The 20,224-nt window shown below is 40.5% G+C and overlaps 1 protein-coding gene across 1 annotated transcript; it reads left to right on the plus strand.

Moving 5' to 3' along the window:
• The first annotated feature begins 2,064 nt into the window (after positions 1-2,064).
• macc1 (MET transcriptional regulator MACC1) lies at positions 2,065-7,399 on the plus strand. The gene is made up of 5 exons (XM_070835581.1): positions 2,065-2,150; positions 3,392-3,514; positions 3,605-5,655; positions 5,856-6,044; positions 6,151-7,399. Exons 2-5 carry the CDS (start codon positions 3,400-3,402, stop codon positions 6,352-6,354), a joined length of 2,559 nt encoding a protein of 852 aa, XP_070691682.1. The 5' UTR covers positions 2,065-2,150; positions 3,392-3,399; the 3' UTR covers positions 6,355-7,399.
• The last annotated feature ends 12,825 nt before the right edge of the window (positions 7,400-20,224 follow it).

Below are 20,224 nucleotides of genomic sequence, written 5' to 3' on the forward strand. Positions count from 1 at the left end.
AAGACTATGGCTCATTTTCCTGAAGAGGTTAAAGTATTTTTTAAAAACTGTACTTAATAATGTACTTTACTATAAATTGATGTGTGTACTTGCATAAAATGCTATGTACACACAATTCTATGTTTCAATAAAGATCTTTCATATTTACAGACAACATACTGTGTATGTTTAAAAGTTACTCTTGTACAAATATGTACAATCACTAACATTTCACTCATAGCTGCACCTCATACTGCACGTCTTTCCGCTGGTGATAAACGTTTTCACAGCAGACGTTTTGACTTGTCAGAGTAGGAAAACCAAAGGTGTTACTAATAAAAACAGACAGTGGCTAACTTTTAATTAACTTTTACTATTTCTACTTGTGCTTTTCTTAATGCGACATGTTAAAATATCTGATGGAAAATACCGGTTTTATTACAGAACAAGTCTGGAGTTGTCAATGAATCCAACAATTTGTTGGTTTGCCTGTTATCGTTATTTCAGATTTCTCCCCTCTACCTTTACAATGTTTTTAGCAAACCTCTCTCAGACAGGTAGATGTGTTTTTATAGTTTTTGGAGAACAGGGGAACCCTAAGAGGAATAAGCTATATCAGGCTTTGGATGCACAGGCAGTGCTTGTTAGTAGAGAATGCTGGTGGTTTTGGTCTTTTCATGGGAATTGTTGAAGATAAAAATAAATTCACTTATCCGGCCTTATCGCACCAATGTTCCCGAAACAGCCACAAGAGAGCAGAATTTACTCACCCATCTGTCTTCTGTTTAGAAATTATCTGACTGAGAGCTGATAATGTGTTAAGTGTTCTGACAGCTTGTGGGAGGATGCAAATTTTGTCCGCCGTGTATTATTTAACACCAGCATCATGCATGCACAGCTCTGGGTCAGAACAGATGATGTAAAAAGGTGGGACGCTTAGCTAAAAACAAAAATAGTCACATTTCAGCATTCAGTGGGCTTTATGCTCAATCATATATCTCACAAAATGCTTTCACCTCTGCAGCAGGGGATGTTTATTAGTCATGCTAAAGTCCAGGTTACTGCAGCCACTGACCAGATTTGCTACATGAAAATTCATAATCTCCTCAAGGGTGCTTAGTGGCATTCCTTGAGAACTGCCTTCGGATGCCAGGGCCTGCATCCAAAGACCACAACAGCCCTCAACTTCAGCACGGACATTCATCAGCAAAGATAACAGCTGCTGTACAAACAGTAAAACTCTCCCACAGCCAGGGGTATTTGACAGCGAAAGGCTACAACTTTTCATGCACTCTGATATGCAACTGTGAGCCAAAACGCCAAAAGTTCAGATGTAGGCAGCCTGAAATAGTGCTCTCCTGATACATTATTTCTATAAAGATTAAATGTGATGTAACAGTGTCTATTAGTGATCTGTTCAGGCATTCATCACAGCAAATGTGTGTTACCTGTTCAGAGAGATAACATGACTCGAGTCCATGATGAGATTAAGCTCTGTTAGCCTCTCAGCTCATGTTGGCTTTGATCTACAGTCACTCAAAATAGCAGTGATAATGACACAGTAAAATCAATAACAACCTCTGTTACTGAAATACGTGGCAAATGAATGGCAGAGGACCAGCTATGATACATAGCTTTTTTATTTAATTTTTAATTTTTTTTTTTTTTTGTTATATCCGGTTTGTTAATGTACTTCAACAGCAAAAACACCTGTTTTTGTTGCAGAATTCTCAATTATATTATTTCAAAATATAATATATTTAGGCTAAATGCTAATTGTGCTAATTAACCTTGTTTCTTATGTGTCTCCTCGTCGAATTAGTAGCATGTGGGCTTTTGAGCACGCGCTTATCTCACTAACCTCAAACTCCGGCCGAAACCACAGGTATCGCTCAGTTTCAGGTGTTGTAAGTCTCGTGCGTAAACAAAGAGGTGCACCGTGGGTATTGTAGTTACTAACCCCGAGAGGCCACTCCTCCGCCGGGGTTCCTGTATCATTTTAAACTTCCAGTCCCAAAATGCTCCGTGGCTGAGAGCAAACAGATTAAAGAGCTGTAACTTGAGGAGGCGAGCTTCGTAGATACGCCCTAGAAAGCAGTGGAAATGATAGTAGAGTGGCCTGTTTTCCTGCCAACGCGCTGAAGCTTAACTACAACCATCTCATGACGACGGTGAGAGTAAACTTTATGTTCGTTCCTCGTATTTGATGTATGTTCATAAGAGGAAGTAGCCTATATAGGATATGCTTTATGAATGTGTAACTACTGAGAACAGGTACACACCTGTTCAGGCGCTCATACTTGTCAGAGTGAGTGTTGCAGCTGAGGTTAGTGAAGCTGGAGCTCACAGGTTTTAAGTCTGAATCTGTGTTGTTGAGTTTTGTTTTGTTTTGTTTTTTTTGCTTTGTTTGGGTTAATAATGGACGTCAGATTTGTTTGAGATTATTTTCAGCTGGTTTAAGAAAAAGAAAACATGCACAAAGATTGTGATCACATCACTGAGTGGGCTGCTGTACTACACGAATCAGAGTACAGGGCACAGTAAATGAGTTTGCCGTGCAATATTTCATCAGAATAGACATTTTACTGTCAGTAGTACAGTGGTACTGCACTTTGATCATAGCAAGAAGCGCTGAGTGAACCGACTACTGTGTCAAAGGCTTGACAAGACCAACCTGTTTTTGTGCACTGGTGTAAGAAACCACATTATTAATGACTGACTCACTGTGACAAGTCATGAATGGGTAGTGTCCTTTTCCGCAAACAAGTGACAGACTGAAGAGTTCAGGCTTTATTCGATGCTTTGCAACTCTTTCCTGTAACAAACAGGAGTTCTGTCTCAGCTATGTTTCCTTCAGCACAGAGAGCCTCAGGCTTTCTGCAGAACAATAACTTTTCTCTGGTGTCTTTTTTATTGTACAGGTATTGGCTGTTGTCATGTGTCACGTCATGTCATAATATATGTCTTCTTACATTCAGGAGATTAATGTTTTTGTAAAATGTGTGCAACATGCAAATTACAAATTCTAAGAACTGAGGGGAACATGTTCAAATAGCTTGTTTTGTCTAAAGAACAGAATATCTGCATTTTACTATGACAGAAGGCTAAGAAAACCAGCAAATAGCCATATTTGAGAAGCTGTATTCAGTGAAGTTATTTCAATAATGACTTATGGAATTATTGATATTAATGTAGAATAATTCTCTGTTGATCAACCAATCAGTTGACTGATTGTTTCAGCTCTAGATGAGTTCTATTAGCATGTAAGTAGGATTATGATATTTATTCAGTATATTTGTTATTAATGTTGTTCTACTTCAGGGTGCCTGTTTGCATAGTTTAGGGGGTAATGTCAAGGAAAGCCAGGAGGGGGATAGAGAAATTAAAGCTGTATAGTTTTTTATATTTACAGATGACAATATGGCAGCTGGAAGAGCTAAGTCCTTTCGTCGTGTCGGGAGTCTAATGCGGAGTAAATCTGAGGGGACGCTGATTGATCTGGACGACAGTGTTTCAACCAGTGACAACCTGAATGGTAAAATTCTCAGTTTGAGACGTAAGCAGCCTGTGAAGACCTGCTGTTAATGTTTACAGACACACTAACCAAACTCTAACATTTTCACAGGTGGGTATGAGACACGAATGACTCAGAACTCCGAATGGCCACTTTTACAGCCAGAAGTCTCACTTTCATCCCAGTCAAAAAATCCCTTTTGGAACAAACTCTCTGGATCAAATCCTTTCTTGGATGACATTGTACACAGCAGCACAGACAAACACATTTCCAGCACATCAAATGTAAAACAAGACAATGAAAAGCGTTTGGACACAAATAACGATGACGCCATCAGCACATCTTCAGATGAGGGCAACGTGGGGAACTTTTTGGAGAGCAAACGCAAAGTCAGCAACAGATCTGGGAGATGGAGGAGTGCTTCAGACATCCTGGATGATCTGGAGAGAAAAACGCCAAAACGGACAAACAGCTTCAAACCGCCTGGGCCGGTGCTGAACCCAGATTTCGAGTGGCTAAAGAACGACAGAGAGGCCTATAAGATGGCCTGGCTGAGCCACAGGCAGCTAACACGCTCATGTCTGGACTTAAATCTGATGAGCCAGAGTCCAGGGTGGGCTCAGACCCAGGCCACCGGCTTTCAGGTCATCTGCAAGATTGGCCACGCTGGAGGCTCGGTACAGTTACCAGAATCAGGAATTAGCATCCACATCCCAGAAGGCCATGTTCCTCCTGGAGAAATCCAGGAAGTTACTCTGAAAGCGATGCTGGACCCTCCTCCTGGGCTCAATAACATCTATATGACAACCATGAGTCCACTCATAGAGGTGGTTCTCAGCAACATCAACACAAGGGAGTGCATCTCTCTGGACATTAAACTATCTGGGAAGGTTAAGAGTGACCCATTAAGTCAGGTGATGACGACTGTGGTCAGCATGGTGTCCAACAAGAGAGAAGGACCTTATCTCAAAGTGAACAACTGTTACATTTACAAGAATATGATGCAGATGAAGCTCCACGACCTGAAGACACATTTTTATGTTATCGCTGTCGCAGAGGCCTCTGCACTCCAGGCCCCTGCCACGTCAGTGTGGGATTACCTTGACCGCCAAATCACAGTAGCAGTTTATGGTCCCAGGTACATCCATCCGTCATTCAAGGTTGTGCTAGTGGTTTGCTGTCATGAGGACATTCCCCCAAAGCTTCCGTTTTCAGTCATCTGCAGCGGAAACAAAAGCCTGCCGCCGCTTGTGCTGCAGCTTTGGGGAAAACATGGGTTTAAAGCGGACAAAGTGAATAACCTGCATGTCGGAATCAACCTCACAGACTCCATGTTTAAACTCCGACCCGAGGACAAACTGAAAGAAGTGAGACAAAGTCAGCTCAAAATAGGGACGGTTTTGCATCTACCAGTTGCGTTATCTTGTGCCAGTAATAAAGAAATGACTCCTTTTAAATTAGATCTACAAGTGAAGGAATCAAATGCTGAAACTGTTGCGCATTTTCAGGTGCCTTCCCCTCCCGCTGCCCCCATACGATCAGAAAAGCGAATGCCAAGGCAGATAGAAAAGCGGGTTGAAATGGCAAGGACCTCACCCATTCCCGAGGAAAGTGTTCCAGAATACCCCAAATTCACAGACAGACCTGTGAACCTACAGTGGTATGGCGTCGCCCTAAAGTCAGTTCTCCGTCAGCCGCGTGTGGAGTACCTCCTGGAGTATTTCAAGGGGGACACTCTGGCGCTCCTGTCCAGAGAGACAGTTAGGTCAGTGGGTAACTCAAAAGTAAAGGAGTGGTATATCGGATTCCTCCGAGGCAGGACTGGTTTGGTTCACTGCAAAAACGTCAAGCTCATAACCAGAGACCAAGTGATTGACTTCACGGGCGTTCAGATCACCACAGAGGTCCTGTTGGACAACATGACGCTGCCCTTCAAGAAGCTTACTTACATGTACTCCGCCATCCAGACGCTGGTCACCGAACACATAACCAGCTGGAGAGGTTTTTCTGATGCTTTAGGGTACAGAAACCTGTCACTGGACACCATCACACGGAGGTGCGCTGAAAATGAGGCTGATAAAGTGGCCTGTGTACTGGAAAAGCTGAAAGAAGACTGCCACGCTGAGAAGACCAGGAAAAAGTTTCTGCATGAACTCATGGTGGTAAGTAGAGTGAAACAATGTACTCTAGGATTTTCTTATACTTTCACATTGTTAAATAAAGAGAATATTTTCATTTAAAAATAATAAGAACAACATCAAATTACAAAATAATGGACATACACACAATCCACTACAGCAATTTCACAGATGGTATGCCCTGACCTCCCGTGGTTTTGTGTACCTCTGTGTTTATCCCATAGGGTCTGTTGAAGATGGACTCAGTGAATCTTGTGGCTCCGCTGATTCAGAACACAGTCATTCTGTCCACTGCTGTGGAGCTGGGAATTCGATGGCGGGAGCTCGCCGAGAAGATGGGGAAACTCTCCAGTGCTCAGATAGCGGGCTACGAGGCCCCGCACCGAGGGAAGAGCGGAGAAGTGGGTCCCCAGGTAAGTTTTACAGTATACATGGAAACAGCGTGAGACAGATGTATAGTAGATGAATATGATGTGGATTTTATTCTACAAACGTCTTATTTCCTTATTTCCGTTTCAGTCAATGTGGAAGCCCGCCTATGACTTCCTGTACTCCTGGAGTCTGCGTTATGGAGACAGCTACAGGGACATGATCCAGGATCTGCACCTGGTCCTGGACAAAATGAAAAACCCTGCCACCAGACAGTGGAGGCAGCTGACTGGCGCGCTCATCACAGTGAACTGTCTAGATATCTTTCGAGCCTCTGCATACCCAAATTCCTAAACCGTACATGCAAACGCACTGTAGTCATGACAGCGACCCCTACGCACTTGGGAAAACAGAGACAGAGAGGTTTTGCTACACAGCAGTAAGGTTTCAATGTTGTTTTTAATGTGACTTGGCTCTTTTTGTTGTTGTATAGTTTTGCTTGCTTCGATTCATACTCATTTGTACAAAAAGCATTAGAGGCAACTTTATTGAAATTCAATCAGGTACTTGCACTACCAGTGTATGTTTAAGTGTGTAAAATATGTTCTTGCAATTTTTGAGCTGTGAAAGAACGTCACTTCATCTTGCAAACAGAAGAAGTGTAGTTTGTCACTTTTAACTATATGTCTGTGTAAATGCGATGAAGCCTTAAAGTAGAAGCTCATTTTGGTAGATCATTTTCAGTCAAATGTTGATGAGGTCAGTGGTCCACAACTGGTGTGTTAATAGTTTTAATCGTTTAATCCTTTGCTTTTTAATAGCAGGTTAATAGTCAGGTACTTTAAGACATACCCCCCAATACATTTACAGGTTGATAAATTGTTATTTATGTATGTAATTAGATGTTTTATGAGGATCCACATCACCTTAATGGATCCTGTGAGTGTTTTTACCAGTGGGACCTTTAAGTTTTAGTTCTAAATGAGAATGTTCTACCAAAGTGAAAGTTTCCTGATGCCAGTGGACAAACCTTAAAGATGCTATGATACAAGTGTCATAAACTATTGTTGTCTTAAATATTAGTGTATTTGCTTTTTTGTTTTTTACTGTAATGTAATGTTTTAGTAATGTAAAAAGCAGATTATTATGTGAGGTGTACGATGCAACAGATGCATATTCATTGTGATGACGTTTGTATGGCCATGTGTTTACTGCCAAATGGAAATCTCAGTGTTTAGAGTGGTGCCACAAACAGCATGCAGTGCCTTTAGTCACTGGACGTTCAGACAGCGATTGATATCTACGATACTGAAATGGAGACATGTTGCAAAAGATATGAATAAATAATAACTGTAATGATTAAACTATGTGATGTGTTTACTAATAAATGTGGAGATCGAATGCCTAAAGAGACTGTAAGCAGTCTCTCAGTATAATTGTGTGCCAGACGATGACAAAATTCTAAATTTGTTATTAAAATTTTATTTTAATATTTAACTTGTGTGGCATTTGTAAATTTTCCAGTTAAGTTTTTAAATCACACCACCGAAGAAAAAGACTTTTACCTGAAGTGTTTTCCACTGATATTCTCTGACTGTTTGCTTTTCCCTACACTGTTTGTTTAAGCTAGTTTAAACTCAGAGTATTGTATGCCGGCTCTATCAAACAGAGAGCACAGACTGCTGAACTGGCTTTACTTTGGCTCACTGAATGCACCTTGGGAAAAGTAAATCAAACAAGGAAAATGGTATCAGGGAACAGAGTGAACTGATTCAATCTCCAAGCTGAGAGTGATTGTGTGGAGTTGTGCTTGGAGGGTTGTTTTTTTTTTTGAAGGTTTTTTTTTGTAAGGGCTGATGATAAACAGTGTGGGATACATTTTTCAAGATACCAAACAAGAAATTATTTGCACATCACTCCTGAGTTTTTTTCCCCCTTACTAAGATAAGAAATTGTGTATAAACATCTATCAGACTGAGTAGTCATATCACTCTTCCTTTTATTACCATTTATAACCTCCTTTAACTCCTGGTTAGCCAGAAAAATGTCAGGTCTTTGGCAGCAAGTGAAGAAAAATCAGGCATCTGTACCTCATTATTTAGTGCTAAGCTAGTGCATGGAAAAACATCCTGATCACAGCAACAACTTAGAGGAATTTGAAATTTTTTCCAAACCATGAAGTAATTCTACAGTAGTTGCAGCACAGAGCTGCTTTGATACTGAGAAAATAAAAACATTTTACAAGGTGTAAAGAGAATTCGCAGAATGCAGAGAAAATCTAAAAGTCAAAAGTTATTACACCTAAGTTTCAATATTTAGCAGCAGACTCCCTCTGGCATACAGTCTGTACCACACTGTCTGTGAGCGCCACTCTCACTGCATCCTTTATTAGGGAACACAGAGAGGACAAAGGTTCACTGTTTCAGGGAGAGTTGAGGGTCAGTTCAGAGGGATTCTCTCTCAGTTTATCTACCTGGAGCTCTGGCTCAAACATATGACTCATCATAGATAAATAGTTAACAATGAGGTACAGAACCAAACATTAATGATTAAGTATCAATACAGAACATTGTTGCAGCAGCTGTGTGTGGCGTCATGTGCTCAGTTATGGTAAAAAAAAATTTAAAAAAAAGGTTAATGGCAATGTATGATTTATTGATGATTTGCTTTTAAAAATAACAGAATGTATGAATGTGAAGGGTACTTATGCATGTATACATGTGCTTGAACCAATTATTAATAAGCTATACAGAATTAGACCTAAATGATAACTGGCTTAAAAATGAATAAAAGAGCTTCAGTTTGACTCTTTTAAAAAAGTGATACAAGTGTTGTGTTATTGTGGTTTGTGTGCACAAGTTCTTTGCATATTGTAAAGGTTGTACCTTTTGCTGTGAGAACCACATACAGGGTGAAGTGCTGCTAGTATTACAGTGAAATGAGGGAAACAAATAAAAAATGTTGCAGGCATCCAATTTAAAAATGGACACTGCCTTTTTAGGTCCCCATTTTTCAGATGCAGTGAGGCATTAAACTTTGTGACTAATGAAATGTGACCACTTTTGTTTTGGGAGCCTTTTATGGCAGCAGTGTGAGAGTGCAGATAACAGTTAATTATTATGAGTGTTGTTGCCTGTCTGCGGCTTCAGGTTTTTTTTAAGATGGAAAATATTTCACCTCTTGTCACTTATGTCATCCGTAGACATTATAAGAAGAGTTACACCGCTGTGCAGAGTGACAACATCATCTTAATGAACAACATCATTAATTATATATTTGACCTTTACAGCCCCTCACATGTCCACAGACTGCTTGCCAGTGACCCACTTCACCTGCGACAAGCCACTACAAAACAACAGAGGATGAAATGAAACAGAAAACACTAAAATGGGTTGCACATCTGCAAAATATATATACATATATAGAAACCCTAAAAGAATTTACTGAAAATCAAGTATCCCACAAGCCTTATTTACTGGGAAAAATGATCACCACCACCATGTTAAGGGTTTCATTTAAATATTTCTACCTTCAGCAATTTCTGGTCCTACCTTGAATAAATAAAGTTACTACAGTCATTTAAAAGACACTTAACATTGCAAATGTTGCTCTGTTCACTGATACATGAACTGAACGAAATTGAATCAAAAGTAACAAGGAAATTGCTTGTTTGCAGAGCTGGTAAGAACTTGTAAACTTAAACTGTTCAGATTTTTCAGATCTTATGATATCTGCATGATCTTGTAGTGCAGTATTTTATGTTGCCTATCTTGACAGATAAATCTCTCCAAGTTAAAATGATCAACTCAAAGGGTTGGAGAGGCAAAGTAATCATGCTGCCCTCTGCTTTTTGAGAGCAAAATGGGGTCGACAAAATGGAAAGGATGGTTTCTAATGTGTTTGGTTGGTTTTGTCAGCTGTTTACAAGAAGAAAAAATCTGAATGCCTGTAATGTTTACGAAGTAATCTTCATCAAGTGTTTTGACTGTGGTGTTAAAAAAAAATAATTATGGGCAATATTATTATTATTATTCTGCATGACTCAATTAATTTTAGGAGGGGAAAAAAAAGAAGTCTGTACCAGGAAATATACACCTAGAGAAATAAGTCTATACCAAAACAGAGCCCCCAACACTTAAACATCTGGCTTTATTTGACAAAGAGAGAGAGAGATATAGAGAGAGAAAGAGAGAGAGACCACTATCTGTCTTATTTTTACCTCTTTTTTTTACCTCTTCGTTCCCAGAGGGGCATTTTTAGTTAGTGACTAGAGCATCTCTCCTCCGAACTCTGTACAAACTGTTTTCAGTGAAACTATATGATAAAAAAGCTCATATAGATATAACCAAGTGTGTGTTTTAGGCTCACAGCTTCTCCAGACTGCTGTTGTGTTTCACCCTGAGCTCCGTGCCAACATGAGCCACTGCTGTTCCTCATAACACATTAACACATTAAGCAGTCCTTGTCGCTGACACTCCTGCCAAACCTGTGCCAACACTGAGTGCTGCTTCTTAGTGTGTGAATATTCAAGTGTATTAAGGGAAATATGTGTTGAAGTGTCTCCTGTCGATTCTTTGGAGAACAAAATGTGACACTGAAAATGCTCTCATGCACTCTGAAAGAGCCATACGCACTCTGAGTGCACCCCCTTGACTGCAGCAGTAAAGTCACAGTAATGCACTGTACTAGGCACACATCCAAGATTGTCCTATCAAAATGCTGGGGTTCGTTCTGCAATGCACGTCGTGTTTGTTCAGCATAATTCATGCGCTGTATACTTCCTGGTTTCTTGGCTTGTTCCTTCAAGGAACACACTCACCACAGACTGCTTTTCAAGAAGTGTCCCAGACAGATGCAATTCTTCATCACGACAATGGACGACGTGAGCCCTCACAAACAATCTCAGTCGCTCGATCTGCTCTAGTGATCAAGGTGGGATTAAGGAGAGGTTGGCGAGACATTATTTTCTTTTACGAAGAGAAAAAAAATATGCTGTTTCATCTGGCTCTTATCCCAGCTAACTTCCAAGAAAAACTAAGCTCATTAGTGCATTGCTTTCATAGAATTTTTTGGATGATGTACTAACTGAGATGTTGACTATCCTTCATATTATAGTGATGCATTTATGCTTCCTGTCCTCCTCAAATGGTTAAATGCTTTCCCAGTAACATGATAGCCATGAAAAGAGTGATTTTGGCCTATTTCAATAAAATGCTGTTCTAAAACTTTGATTTGTGAACCATAGTTCTCATTTAGTTCTCATTTTGGCTGCATTTAGAGTTATCTGATCTTTAGTTCACTGCCATTGAGGAGATAATAAAATAATACTTACTATACAGAAGATGTATGTAGATGAGATGTATCTACCATAGAGCACTTGTGTCTTCATGGTGGATCAAAGATCCTCTAAACATCATAGAACATGACGCTTTAGATCCAGAGGGTGGCGCCATTGTATTGATGTTGAGTGAGTTGCCCTGCTTTTCCACATCTGCACGTGTGTTAACTCTCATGAGGGAACCAAAACCTATGTAATGAATACATAAACGTGCACATAGCGTGCAATGTCCCCATTCAATAAAAAAATGAAATATAATAAAATGTCTTATCAGAACAGGAACATCTCATGACAGCAATACAAACAATGAGTGTCCTTCACTGCTCAGCATGGCATATCATAAATAATAGTGAAATACATACAATAAAATATACAATACACAAGTATGCACTATTCTTTTTTTAATCTATACTCAAAACATTGCAAGTACTGCAGCTGTGCAGAGCATTTGGTCGATATCTGAAGTATATTTGAATGAAGAGAAAACACGATGACAGAAAATGTTGGATTTTCTTTTAGTATGTTCTCTTAGTAAACTGATTTTAACCTGCTGATATAGATCTGACACACACAGCCATGCTGATAAAAGTAAGCATAGTTGGAGTCCAAACAGTTTGACTCTGATTTCTGAAGCCAGCAGCCATAGGAGTCATCCACAAATCACTGTTATGAACAGAAGCATTCCTCTGTCCTCAAGGGTATATAAGGCTTCATTTGGTTTGCCTCCATGATGTATGTTGAATATATGCTGAGGGCAAGAAGTCATTTAGCTTTCAATTTATTAGCTTGGTGATTTATGCTTGCTGCAAAGGTGGCGGTGGTGTCTCAAAGACCCCCTCCACCACCACCACCACCGCCACCAACCCCTTTTCTCATTGCACCGTAATAATTTAGTAATGGATGATGTGAAAGCAGAGAAAGTTCAGCAATTAGAAAAGCCAGACAAAAAGAACAAGGGTTTACAGTTTATATGGCTGCACTTCATTTATCACTGGTGTTTTAATCACTTAGTAAAGGATCACATGCTGAGACCACAGCAACCTGCACTATGGCTGGAGTCCATAGACATGAAGAAAAGAAACCCAACTACAAGCGAACACCTACGGCAAAATTCTCACTGAAAATCAGACATCAAGTCTTATGAATCAGTTGCATTTTTGTACTTCAATGGCTTTTTAAAACATGCTTGAAAACAGTCTTTTAAAAAAAAAAACCCCACAAAAAACCCCAATAAAATCAGAGATCTAATTTGCTCATAGCACAAAATCATAGACACTGATGTAGTTTTGTAAACCTGTGACGGTTTGTATGTTTCTAGTTGAAAATGTTTGCGGTGTACATTACAAGGTGTCGATTGTTGCTCAGAGTTCAATGCCTTTCTGCTGACTAACAGCCTGCTTGGAGCCTCTTCCCATGACCACCGCTGGGAAGGAGGAAGCTCTGTTACCAGATGACTCACAAGGAAAAAAACAACCTGGAGTGTTTGGCAGCGTCTAGAGCGGCTTTGTGAGTAATCACCATCCACATCCTTGGACACCTCACTTTGCTCCAACTCTCACTTTTTCCATCAACCAACCTCACAGAAAACTGAGTTTCGTCATGGCAGAGCACCGTGATAAAGATTAAGGGAAATTAGAAGACACAAATAAGCCCCAATATTTGTGATAAACATCCGAGAAAGCATCTGCACCTCAGACCACAACAAAGTCCCCGATCTAGTGAGATCTTTCTCCACTTCCCCCTGTTAGTAGACGGGTTTATTTTTGTTGATGTGATCACATCCTGTCTTGGAGTAAGAGGTTTTGTCAGGTGTACTACGATGATGTGGGGGGAGGTGCGAAGAGCGTGTCTGCTGACAGGTCTGATGTACCAACCGTGACAGGCCCAGTTCGTCAATAATCTAAAAAACAGATGGAGGATGGCTGGGAATGAGACATGGGAATGTTAAGGATTGCAGCACAACATTTTGATGATGAGCGTTTCAGTCCTGGGCCTCTAGTGATCGCTTTCTTCTTAAAAAGTGCATCCATCTCACAACATACGCTTTATTACCAGCCTGCATATTCCAACCTCAAATCTCAGGCCTTTTTAACATATGAGCCATCATAATAAACTGTTGACCTCTGTATAAAATATTACTCTGAATGCCTTTAAAGTACTGGTGGTGAAAGAAGTATTCAGGTCCTTTCCTCAAGTAAAAGCACTAATAAAACAATTTTAAAAATACGTCATTAAAAGTAAAGGTCTTGCACTCACAACCCTCAAAATAATTCAAAGTACTTTTCTAGAAAAATTGTAATGCATTGCATTGTTAGATTGATGCATCACTGTGTAAGCAGCATTTTACTCATAAAGTTGGTTGAGGTGTTCTCCAACACAACTTTGCATTCCTTTTTTAAACTTTTGTTTTGTATTCTGTAGAATATTGGACAATATTCAAGATGTTTAAACTAAACCATTGAGAAAGTTAAAATGGGAAATCAAATTTAATTGAACTTTGATATTTAAAGGTTATTGCAATTCAAAGTGCCCTTTCTGAGGGATCACACGCCTAAAAACCTTCAAATAAATAGAATGTAGTAAAGAGTAAAACATTTATTTAACTGAAATGTAATAGAAAAGTGTAAATTAGTACAACATGGAAATACAGTAAAGGTACCAAAACATAAAGGAACCATTCCAGGTACAATATGTACCATAACCACTGCTGCTTATTCTTGTAACGCAGACACATTCCTGTTACCTGCTATTATTTAAAGAATGTCCAGCAGATGGTGAGAACAGCCATAAGCTGCAGGTGTCTACACTTCACAACCCCAAGTAATGTCTTTAGCAGATTTGAGCCGTCAGTATCTGAATAAAGCTCAGACGATCCACCTTCACTCTGTCATGACGGCTCTGTGGGTCGTCCTGGAAGAGAAGCTATTCAAAGTAATGCTGGTTATATTGATGAGGACATCACTATCTTTTGAAAATGAAACAAAAAACCTCATCTATCAGTAATTATAGTCTTCTTAACGCTCATGCTTATGCTCTTCTAATTGGAAATATCGAAGGTGGTAATTAAGCTGAATGACTTCACATCTTGAAGAGATTCCCAGCTGGGTGGCCATGATCACACAACTTCCCCATTGATGAGTGGAAGTAAACAACACCCTGAGAGCCCCCAAAAAAAAAAAAACATTATAAACTACAGTAAGCCGAGAGCGGAGAGATAAATCCCTCAAAGAAGATTGTCTTCTTGGCTAATTTCTGTCAACCAAGAGGGAGAACAAGCGGGGCTGAAGGGCTCCCGTTCCAAAAACAACATAGCTGGAGAGGTAGCCTATTGTGTCCTGACAGATTGGTCCGACTGAAGGAGGAGGAGGAGGTCGCCTCTAACTGACACACAGGGAGGAGCAGAGGTGAGCAGAAATCTGGGGGAGATGGGAACACAGCTGCGGTTCAGAGGAGAGTTAGTGTCGTTACTGCATCACATAATTTAGAATTGACTGCCTGCAAAAGTACTTTGAATTTATTATGCTGTATTCCTGTTGGGCGGAAAGCTGCATAAATAGACTCTGAAAGGGGGAATGTGGAATGAAAAAATCATAAACCAGTGCATTTCTCTGTGAACGTTTGTTTTTAATCTATCTATCTATCTATCTATCTATCTATCTATCGATCTATAGATAAGCAGCCGGAGTGATCCTCCACACTCCTCCACTGTTTTTTTTGGCAAAGGATGGGAGACCCTCCTCTGTCCTGATCACTCCCCAGGTCCTCGCACCCCGCCCCCACACCTCTGCCCATCATCCCCCTGTACTGCTATTCATCCTCCTGTGCAGCTGGAGCACTCTGTTTGACCTCCCTCTCCTCACAGAGCCCTTATTAACAGGGACTGTGGTAGGACTTGTGGTTAGAGTGAAGAACCACACTGGACTACCGACATTATGCTCATCACTTACATAAGTCCATGTGACACGGCATGTTACGCTGCTTCCCAACATGTGCTCTGCCAGGGTTATTTCGCCAGGCTTAAAGCCACAGATAAAGATGAGGACACTGCCGTTACTCATATTGAGAGCATGAGTGATGACGCTCCTAACAGTTTGTCTTTGCCAAGTCATTTTGTCAGATTTCCTCAATATATGAAACAATAAAAGAACTACCACGTGGGAACTTAGCAGCACAGCACAGGGATGATTTCTTTTTTCCTGTGTTTGTGATTGTTACATAGTGTGCACCTGCAGTGCACTTTTGGATGTGGGGGTGCTCTTATGAAAAGACTGTCCATTCCACAGGTGCTATTATTTACTTTTTTTTTTTAGAAGGAGTGGCTTCACAGCAACACCAAGAGTTGCCTGTGTGGCTGTACTTTGTGTGAGTTATATTGCGTTGCTTCTTTGAATGCATGTAATGTAATATCAAGGCTTTTATAGTATTATTAACACATATTTAGTTAAGGGGTCAGTCACTGCTGTGTTGGCTGTCTTATCCAGTACATTTGATGTGAAGTGGGAAAGCAATGACTATGAGGTTAAAGCGGTGACATCCAGCTTTTATTTCCACTTCAGATGAACCGTGTGGGATTTGTAACCTGTTTTATGTTTCGATATACATTTCACTGGGACGATTTCATCAGCGGGAAATAATTCCAATAAAAACAGTTGAAAACGAGGTCTGTGGATTATCAAGAGTAACTGCATTGTCTCTGCAAAGACACGCTGCTGTTGAGTTTTATGAATGTTATTTTTCAATGTTATGAGCACCACAAACAAAATTCCTTATATCGGCGGCTACAGAGGTCACAAAAACAGATACCTCAAGTTTCAGCACATAAAACCTGAACTATCTGCATAGATACTGATAGATAGATTTGGGTGAAATGACCCTTTTAACACTGATCATTGATCCTATCTTACCTGCGCTTTACTGTATATAGACTTCTTCATTACACAAATACATCTATGTAAAATATACTGTATCTAGTAATAATCTGGTATTTACAAGAATTCTGTTTAAGCTTCCCTCATTGATATGAACAGGGTGGACAAAATATTGGAAACAGCTCCACAACGACATCCTCAGAAATTATGATAAAATGAGTTTCAACATAAACTGATCACTGTGGCCTTCATAAAGTTAGACAGTTATTGCTGGGCTGCTGTATAAGACTCCTCATGAGCTGCACACAGACACGATATCTTGAAACAGTAACACCTGTCAAGCACCGATAGTCTGGCCGAAATACGGTAAAGCTACTGTAAGTCTGTGAACAGATATTTTCATTGCATGGGTCAGTGCTTTGGTCTCGGTGCTGCAGCAGCCTGGGTGAATGTGTGTGTGGTCTGCTAGGTGGCAACAGGCTTTATAGGCAGCAGAAGGCATGGCTCAGAGGTCTTGGGGGGTTTTAGGTTTTAGCAGTGGCAAGGGCACAAAATATATGAGCTGATGTTCATCTTGCAGTCTTCAGTGAGAGGATGTGAGGTTGTTAAATGATGATGTGTGGTTGGTTAAATGCAGAATTAAATGCAGAATTCAGTGAATGTCCAAGCTGTTGTTTTACTTGATACACTCTGTAGTCTTGTGTTGTTGTTTTGAGAGTGAAGTCAGACCAGTGAAACACTTTCTCAAACCCTTGGAGGAAGCCCTGTGTTTGTTTTGTGTGTGTGTGTGTCTCTGTGTGTGTTTGTGTGTGCGTTTTAAACAGAGATTATACTGCTGGGATGCCAGTTCTTCAGCAGACCCCACATCACCCTGAGCTTCCAAGCTGTGAAAACATACTGGAGGTTTGTTGGTTCTTAGCGGCTAATAAGGTGTCATTGTGTGGTAGAGCTGTCTGATATTCCACCGAGTCATTAGGACGACATGAATAGATTTAACAGAACATCTATTACAGCCCCGCACGTGCATATGCACATGTGCACCTCTTCATGCTCAAAATCAGCCTTTAATTCAGCAAAAATCTATCCTTTTTATGAGATAAGACTCCAGGAATTGGCAAGCTTCACTCAGTTTTCTCAGACAAAGTTAAATTGTGATCTGCTACAGGAATACCAACTTGAACCATGATTAGAACCTGCAACATCAAAGCACTCAGCTTTCAAAGGCTTTTTTTTTTTCTTTACAGCTAACTTCAGGAGTCCTGGCTCCTATGTGTCCAGACAGCTTATAAAGGGCTGTTCTCATCCTCACCTCCAAATTCAACACCCCAGATCCTTTCTCACCACCGCTGGTCTGCTGTTATCAGAAATCCCCTGATATGAAGTCTGGATCTCTCTACGGAATGGGACATTTTGAGAGTATTGCTGAGGAAAAACGCTGTCATCCAACTCTGCTGTTTGACCTTGTTAGTCCTGAGGGTTGATTGGAGGCTATCAGGGACTGCTCTTTGAAGAACGTAGCCCTGTCTTTTCTCATCCCGTGCAGTTGATCCATCTTGGCGAGCTGGCACTGGACTCATTGCGGTTAAACTTTAATGGAGTGAACATGAATATCACTGTCAATTGTGGGAGCCTTGTACATGTGGAGGACTGTGGTTTGTTATTTCAATAGATATGAGTAGGCTGATAGAGAAACACTGCCTTCCAGGGCTCGAGCAGAGAAAATAGACAGGTCTCTGTGGATCTGGCTCTGGCTCAGGACTTAGTGAGTGAGAGCCTGAGTTGTGTCTGCCTTGATGTGACCTCTGGGAGGGGTGGTTAATGACGCTCTGGGGTCACTCATGACTGGTGTGTCAAGTTGCATGAGTCAGTCATATACACTTGACTTTATCAAAACACCCACTCACTGCTCATTGATAAGGACAAAGGCTTTCTTCAGCTGTTGCTAGCCACAGCCCCAGACCGAGTGGACAGCGATGCACGGTAAATCACGCCGAAAAACAACCAGCGCCGTTTATCTCCTCTTCACATTCATGTAAGTGTCAGGCCCTGACAGTCTGTAACTGACTGATGAAGGTTTTGTCTTTATTAAAGATCAACACCAGAGGAGTAGTCCTGTGATGACATCATATTCGCGAGAAGCAGCTGTGTTTTCTCAGAGTCACTTCAGCAGCAAAAAGCTGAACTCTGCGGAGCAACGTGCCAAGAAATGTAAATGTGCAGTGATGCTAGGAGTATTAAGATCAATTAACGCAGTAAAGTAGTAAAACAACACTATCAATATATATATATACATTACACGTAAAAGTCCTGCATTCAAAAGATGACTTAAGTAAAAGAACAAGTAGAACAAAATGGGATTTAAATGGGATCACTCATGTTCATGCACTATGTGACACACAGTCAGGTTTTAATATAATCAGCAAAGCAATCTGTTAAGATTAAATACAAAAAGGAAAAAAATCTTCAGAGGTATTGCTACTTTTTCATGGGATGCAGCAGTAAAAAATGATGGCAAAAAGATTCAGACAAGGTGGTTGGAGATCAGCCTGGTCACCTGTGAGGTGCAGCAGGTAGAGTGTTGTGAGCTGAGATCAGCACCATGGACAGAGCCACCCGACAGGTAGGCTCACCTTGAAGAGGCCTCACATGCTCTTTCTTGTGGGTTTTTTTTTTCCCCAGTCACAATCATCATTTCCACAAACAGACAAATGCAAGTTCCAATCCTGAAGTTATGAAATGTCACAACTGCAGCAGAGTGAATGAATTCCTCAGCCAGAAATTATAATAAATGTGGCCATTTCTTTAGCTAAAATATCAAATGCTTAATTCAAAAAGAAATACTTCAACAAGCCTGTGCTTCTCTTGGAACAATACTTCACTCTCGGGCCTCCACTAGGATGTAAATGGATGTTCGCTGGTGTTGTGACCTCTGACCCTGACTGCCCCCCTGTTTCCTGAACCAGATGCTGCTCCTGTGGACCACAGCCTTCTCAACCTAAACAAAGTAATCCTCCACTAAACAAGATGGATATTGTATCACCAACCTAGTAAATACCAGAGGGTCTTAAACACAGAGCAGCTCTCTCCTCATTTCTGACTGGAGCCAACAGGGAATAATCACTGTATGTACGGTTTTATGGATGAACAAAGAAATATAAACTTTTTTTTTTAATTATTCTACCGCAGTTTTGCATATAGTTTGTGGTATATTAGTCTACCAAAAACGTGCCCTCTTGTGGGGAGTATAATTAGAGCATGCAGCAAGGAAAAGTTTGAAACTCTGCAGTACTGGCTGCATGTCAAAATGTAAGATTGCGATCATATGTTGCCTATACGAAAGTCCTTTGATCTCACTTGGTTAGGCGAGACTAGATGGAAACATAAATCCAAAATCCATGTGGGTTGGGTCGACAGAGATGTGCCAAGGCTGCATAATACTTGATTTTTAAAAAGAAGTGTCAGCTCATACAATTACTGGAGATTACAGCAAACATGCAGCAGCAGCGCTATGAAGAGCAAATAGACATTTAATTGGGATGCCGATGGATAGATGAAGGGATACAAATACGCACTGTTTGCGCTCAGACCTGCAGAAAACGCAAATCTCCCACAATAAGTTAACTTCAATTATATTTACCAGTTTTTTTTTTAAATGTGATTCCGTTTCAAACGCCTTCTTAGCATAATGAGGCAATTTGCTACTTTATTTCTCCTCGGTTATGTGAAGCTATGCAAATAAAATTAAAAGGTAATCTCGTCCAATGAAAACACAATTGCAGTCATAATGAATAATACTATAACCAGGCCTGTATTTTGGTCGTTTCTGCAATAATAGAGTAATAAAGTGAGATTGCAGGGTTACTCGGTTATCTTTTCCAACTCTGACTTTGTATCAGGAGCCTTTCTGATAGTTCCTTGGATGCTCCCACCCCTCGCCTCACGTAATTCATCTTCTTGGCCAATCCTGTCCCTCCCCAAAAAGTTTACGCCATGCAGCCTATAAGAACTGCCTAAGTTT

Source organism: Pempheris klunzingeri, chromosome 8, assembly GCF_042242105.1.
Source record: "Pempheris klunzingeri isolate RE-2024b chromosome 8, fPemKlu1.hap1, whole genome shotgun sequence".
NCBI classification, from domain to species: domain Eukaryota; kingdom Metazoa; phylum Chordata; class Actinopteri; order Acropomatiformes; family Pempheridae; genus Pempheris; species Pempheris klunzingeri.

What these genes read in the sequence shown, in the direction of transcription:
- macc1 (XM_070835581.1), top strand. Translation starts at nt 3,400, where the DNA reads ATGGCAGCTGGAAGAGCTAAGTCCTTTCGTCGTGTCGGGAGTCTAATG. An exon ending in AACCAGTGACAACCTGAATG is followed by an intron (nt 3,515 to 3,604) that starts GTAAAATTCTCA and finishes ACATTTTCACAG; the next exon opens with GTGGGTATGAGACACGAATG. An exon ending in GCGGAGAAGTGGGTCCCCAG is followed by an intron (nt 6,045 to 6,150) that starts GTAAGTTTTACA and finishes TTTCCGTTTCAG; the next exon opens with TCAATGTGGAAGCCCGCCTA.